Raw genomic sequence first — 5,793 nt, 5'->3', positions numbered from 1 at the left:
ACACACACACACACACACACACTCACACACACACACACACACACACACACACACACACACACACACACAATACTAGTGCTTTTGAGATGCATTCATTGTGATGCATGCAGTGTCTTTCATGCGCTGTAGCAACAGAGTGTGACGGTCAGTTTCTTCTGCTCGGAGCGACCGGATTCTTCCACTCAAAACACTTTCCCGAGGTCTATGACAGTCCCACGGCCTGCCGCTGGATCATACGGTAATATGATAATCAGACGCATCTACACATACATCACTATCTCACAAACTCTTTCAATTCAATTCAATTCAAGTTTATTTGTATAGCGCTTTTCACGATACAAATTGTTGTAATAAAGCAACTTTACAGCAAATTAAGTTTCTACAATATATTTAGTGGTAGCTTATCAGTGGTGACTGTCAGTTAATGTACATATGGCAGAAATGTACGGAAAAATCAATTAAAGACGGTCTGTTAATCAAACAGACGATGAACACTATTAACAGCAATTATTATATGATACAAGCAAACTTGTAGCAAAATGTGGTAGTTCTGTAAGTTGTTTCAGGGTTGGGTTTTTAAATACTTTATTATGTCTTTCAATTCAAAAACACATTTAATACAATTATGCAAGTGAATTTTTCCTTTGAAGACATAATATTTTTTTTACCAGTAGTTATTCCTTATGTTATCCTTTCCATAGAGTGTACTTTAGAAACTAAATCTAACCGATCACTTAAAGCCGGGGATTCTTCCCTCTTTTTCAAAATGTTGTTATTGCTTTAAAAGCTGTAATTCTCAATATTCTAAATAAATATAACTCATCTTTACTAAGTAGCATAGTTCCTATACACAAAACTATATTTTGTATCTTTATTATATTTGATTTCTTAAACATGTCTTCTATTACCTGAATTACTTCTGTCCAGATTTTTTTTTAAATGTATTATTTTAAAGGTATAAAATATGTGACCCTACAGCACAAAAGCAGTCTTAAGTCGCTGGGGTATATTTGTAGCAATAGCCAACAATACATTGTATGGGTCAAAATTATACATTTTTCTTTTATGCCAAAAATCATTAGGATATTAAGTAAAGATCATGTTCCATGAAGATATTTTGTAAATTTCCTACCGTAAATATATCAAAACTGAATTTTTGATTAGTAATATGCATTGCTAATAGCTTAATTTGGACAACTTTAAAGATGATTTTCTCAATATTTAGATTTTTTTGCACCCTCAGATTCCAGATTTTCAAATAGTTGTATCTCAGCCAAATATTGTTCTATCCTAACAAACCATACATCAATGGAAAGTTATTTATTCATGATGTCCCTTGAAGTCCCTTATGACTGCTTTTGTGCTCCAGGATCACATATACTGTACGAGTGTAATGAGCTTTAAGTTCACCACAACTTCTCCAACATCATGAAAATAAATGATAATATTTGGAAGATATTTCTGGTGTCTCACAAACTCACACAGCCTGTCATTTCACACACAGAGTGACTGAGGGCTCGGCCGTCAAAATAGTCTTTCACACTTTCCATACGGAGCAGGACATCGACGTTCTGAGGCTGTACGAGGGCACGGGCCCCATGAAAGCACTGACACGTGAGATTCACAACAAAACTCTGATATTACGAGAAGGAAGTCTTCTGAAGTCTTGACATCATCCTTTCTCGTTCAGACTCGCTCTCAGGCGCATCTCCTGGAGACATATGGCTCTTATCGCATGAAGCCACTGTTGAGTTTTTCGCAGACTACGTCAACAGCCTTCAAGGATTCAACGCGACTTACACGGCAGAGAACGTCAAAGATCTCTCTAGTGGGTGTTGATTTCAGCTTATACTGACATTGAGTCAATTTATAGAGTGCTCTACTTTATTCACAGGCATATAGAGTCCTGAAGCGACGACTGTTGTCGTTTTATTGCAGAAAATAAGCTCTGCACTGCAAAAAAATGACTTTCTTAGTATTTTTGTCTTGTTTTCTAGTATAAATATCTAAAAATACTTCAATCAAGATGCATTTACTTGACAAGTAAAATGATTTGAGATATTATGTTGTGTTTTCTGAAAAAACAAGCAAAAATATCTGCCAATAGGGCAAGAAAAATAATCTTGTTTAGCCTTTGAATTAAGATTATTTTTCTTTTGTTTTTGTTTTTCAGAAAACAAGACTTAATATCTTAAGTCAAGTAAATGCATCTCGATTGAAGATTTTTTTTTGTTGATATTTATACTAGAAAACAAGACAAAAATACTAAGAAAATCATTTTTTTGCAGTGTGTGACCACTTTATGGCTCTTAAATGTCTTTCCAAGATCATCTTCACAAATGCGCACAACTTGAAGCTTCTCAAGAACTAGAAAGTAATCTGCAAGATATAAAGTTTGAGTTAGATTCTCATTCAAAAAACCTGAAGTGCAAAAATGCCAACTTGCTTATTTGATCATATTGGGAGTTATTACTGAAACGTCAAGCTTGTGTTGAATTCTATGGTCTTTGGTAGATGAAGAGAAGGTAAACTGCTCCTTTGAAGAGAACTTCTGTCACTGGAGGCAAGATTTTGATGACGACGGTGACTGGTTTCGAGCACAAGGCGCTACTGTCCCTCCTAACACCGGCCCAAGCTTCGACCACACGACCGGAGACCAATCAGGTGCCATTAAATACAACAACAATTACAGACTAAACTTTCTTCTTCTTCTTCCGCTCTGGAAGTCTGTGGCAGCTCCGAGCCGTATAGAAAAATGTGAAATTTGGCACACAGATAGAGCACAGTCTCAATACTAACCATAGCAAATTTGGAGTCTGTATCGCAAACCCTCTAGCGCCACCAACAGCTTAAAATTGCACTCGTGTTTATGCTAATAACTTTTTGAAAAAAGTTATTTTTTTCCTCTGACTCCTTGGCTGAAGGATTGATTGCATCCTGTGACATCATTTTGAATTTTTCCTCCTACCCTATTGCTCCAATTTTTACAAAAATCGAGCCAGATCATCTTCAGAGCATGCTGACTAAAAGTCAAGTTGATTATTCGAACAGTTCTTGAATAACACGTGAACGAATTTGGTCGAAAAGCATGCCAAAACGGATGTGAGGCTATATCTCCACAACGCTTCAGCATATTGAGACCAAACTTGGTGGGTGTTATAATAACCATGACCTGAGGATACCTGCACAGTTTTGGCGCAGCGCCACCTAGTGATCAGGAGATATGAAAAATGGCTATTTTTGCTTATAAATTCTGAATGGTTTCGCCAAAAATTACAACACTGGTCTCTTAAGTTTCAGTGCGCCATACAGAGTTGAACAATACCCATGCTGCATCACAATTCGCCTACTTATGCTATGCCCTAAAAGTATGTACTCTTTTTGTGTAGAAAAAGTACATACTTTTGAGTGTGTAACAGAATAGTATGCAAGCTTTGGAACAGACTACTTCGTCATAACTGTGTCTTTAATGAACGCTCTGTTGCTTAGTTACGTGCATTCTGTCACGGTTTAAACTGTCCTGTCAATCATCTTATCACAGTTAACAAAATCACATTTAATTTCATTTAATTTCCTACCGTATTGGAGAGAAATGAAGAGGCACATCGTGTGTCTTTCATGCCGAGAACTCTCTTCATTTGTTTGCATAATGATGCATTTAAAAGTTAATGACCAAATGTATCATTATAAAAGTTCACAATGTTTGTAGTTTTTAAACCTTTTTTATGCGTGTTTGTAGTTCTAATGGAATCCTCGTCCACCGCGCAATGTGTTGTGGGCAATATTAGCCGTTAGATCGTGCATCGATCTGCACTTCCAATTCTAACCGGAAGTAGTAGACCATCCGGGAATCTTTGGCATACTTTTTTTAACATACTGTGATTTGGGACATACTAATTCTGTTTTCGAATACTATTTAGGACGGATAGTATGCGAATTGGGACGCAGAGCCAGTTTACCTATGTTGGCCATAATTTCGTCGTAAAATGCTATATTTTACAAACGTATTGGCGTAACATTACGAAACTCACTATGTGTCTTTGGCACTGTGCCCTGTACTCAAAAAGTCATGGGGCAGCACCCCCTTCAGGTCAAAAATGATAGCAAAATAAAAAAAAATGCTCATATCTTTTGATTATTTTTGCCTGTTATCATGAGACTGGTTTTGATAGATTCCTTGCCTCATACCGAGAACGTCGATACCAATTATGTCATAATTAGCCGAACTTCACTTCCTACTTTCTTCGAACTCCTCCTGGACTGTTCATCCGATTTTCACTAAGTTCGAATCTGATCCTTTTCAGACCATGCCGGCAAAAAGTTATGGATTTATATCCACATATTATATCTGAGGCTGTATCTCTGCAATGATTTGACATTCTGACACCAAACTCTGTGTCATTGTCACCTCACACTGACCACGCCACATCAATCTGATAACAGCGCCACCTATTGGTCAAAAGCAATAAACCATTAAATCACTTCACTAATTAATGTATTTATGATTTTTCAGCTATTTTGACTAAAATCATCTTAAAATGACTAATTTTTGCAGTTGGTCTGATGCTCGCTGCTTTGCTTGCCTCTTAACTCCAGCTTGCAGCTATATTTATACTTTGATTAATTATTACGATTGCGATTTGCATACCTGATGTACTGTAACGAACATAGGTTTTTATCTCATAGGGTACTACATTGTGACCCCTCGGACCCCTGGAAGTCAAGATAAAAAAATCCGTATATACAGTCTTCCTCTGACTCCTACAAAGGAATCAGTGTGTCTGCAATTCTGGTTAGTTTTTCTCCCCGCGGTAACATTTGGAAACATTCAGCTTATTTGTGCACACTGTATGAAAAGTACTATAAATGCAAATTAAGATGATAAAATGCTAGAATGAATCAAGTATGTGAAGAAGTATTGAATGTGCATTTTTAAGTATTGTATGTGCATTTCAAATCTTAAAAGCACATTTTAAAAACGTACTTGCATATAATATTTATCAGAGTAATATCAGAGTAAGCATGCTTTTTTGACCTGCAAGACTAAAGTTCAGCTAGTTTAATATAAATTTATCTATAATACATTTTCATTTAATTGTAAATATCATGCAATTGTCTGAAAACATTACATACAGTTCACATTTCAGTGCTCTTCCCAAGTGTGCTTGTTTTGTGCTCGGCTGTAAGCGGTTTGTGCCTGTGCTCTTTGAGGTATCACATGTTTGGCGAGGAGGTTTGGCGTCTGACGGTCACGGCACAGGAAGGCTCATCCGTCACCGTCCTCTTCCAGAAAGAAGGGAACTACGGTGACAGCTGGAACTACGGTCAAGCCACGCTAAACATCACTGCGGAGGCTGTGGTCAGCTCACGTACAAAAGGGCTTAAAGGGATAGTTCACCCAAAAATGAAAATTCTGTCATTAATCACTCACACTCATGTCGTTCCAAACCCGTTCACCTTCGAAACACAAATTAAGATATTGCTGATGAAATCCGAGAGCTCTCTGACCCTGCATAGACAGCAAGGATCCTAACACGATCAAGGTCCAGAAACGTTCAAGGAGATCGTTAAAATAATCCATGTGACATCATGGGTTCAACCGCATTATAAAACAGATAGTTCTGGTCCTTGACTCTGATTGGCTGAGCCGCGTTCGAAGCTGTTGTAAATTACTCTACAAAGTAACACACCTTTGTTTACGTTTGTATGTTGCTCGGCAACCACTTTGTTGCAACCACAACTGTTTCTGAGGAGCTACATTGTTTGGTGGAAGAATACTGTTTTTATTAATAT

At 37.2% G+C, this 5,793-nt stretch overlaps 1 protein-coding gene across 1 annotated transcript in view; it reads left to right on the top strand.

Annotated features, from left to right (window-relative positions):
- The window catches only part of tmprss15 (transmembrane serine protease 15), a 19,181-nt gene that overhangs the window by 3,965 nt on the left and 9,423 nt on the right, over positions 1-5,793 (top strand). Inside the window, exons 6-11 of the mRNA XM_016460315.1 lie at positions 130-238; positions 1,505-1,614; positions 1,691-1,828; positions 2,515-2,664; positions 4,687-4,792; positions 5,212-5,359. Of these exons, the coding sequence (XP_016315801.1) occupies positions 130-238; positions 1,505-1,614; positions 1,691-1,828; positions 2,515-2,664; positions 4,687-4,792; positions 5,212-5,359 (761 nt within the window). The remainder of the gene's footprint in view (positions 1-129; positions 239-1,504; positions 1,615-1,690; positions 1,829-2,514; positions 2,665-4,686; positions 4,793-5,211; positions 5,360-5,793) is intronic.

The sequence above is a fragment of the Sinocyclocheilus anshuiensis genome, unplaced genomic scaffold, assembly GCF_001515605.1.
Source record: "Sinocyclocheilus anshuiensis isolate Anshui unplaced genomic scaffold, SAMN03320099.WGS_v1.1 scaffold2749, whole genome shotgun sequence".
Taxonomy (NCBI): domain Eukaryota; kingdom Metazoa; phylum Chordata; class Actinopteri; order Cypriniformes; family Cyprinidae; genus Sinocyclocheilus; species Sinocyclocheilus anshuiensis.
The sequence above is the reverse complement of the archived record's forward strand: the minus strand, read 5'-3'. Positions and strand labels throughout refer to the sequence as shown.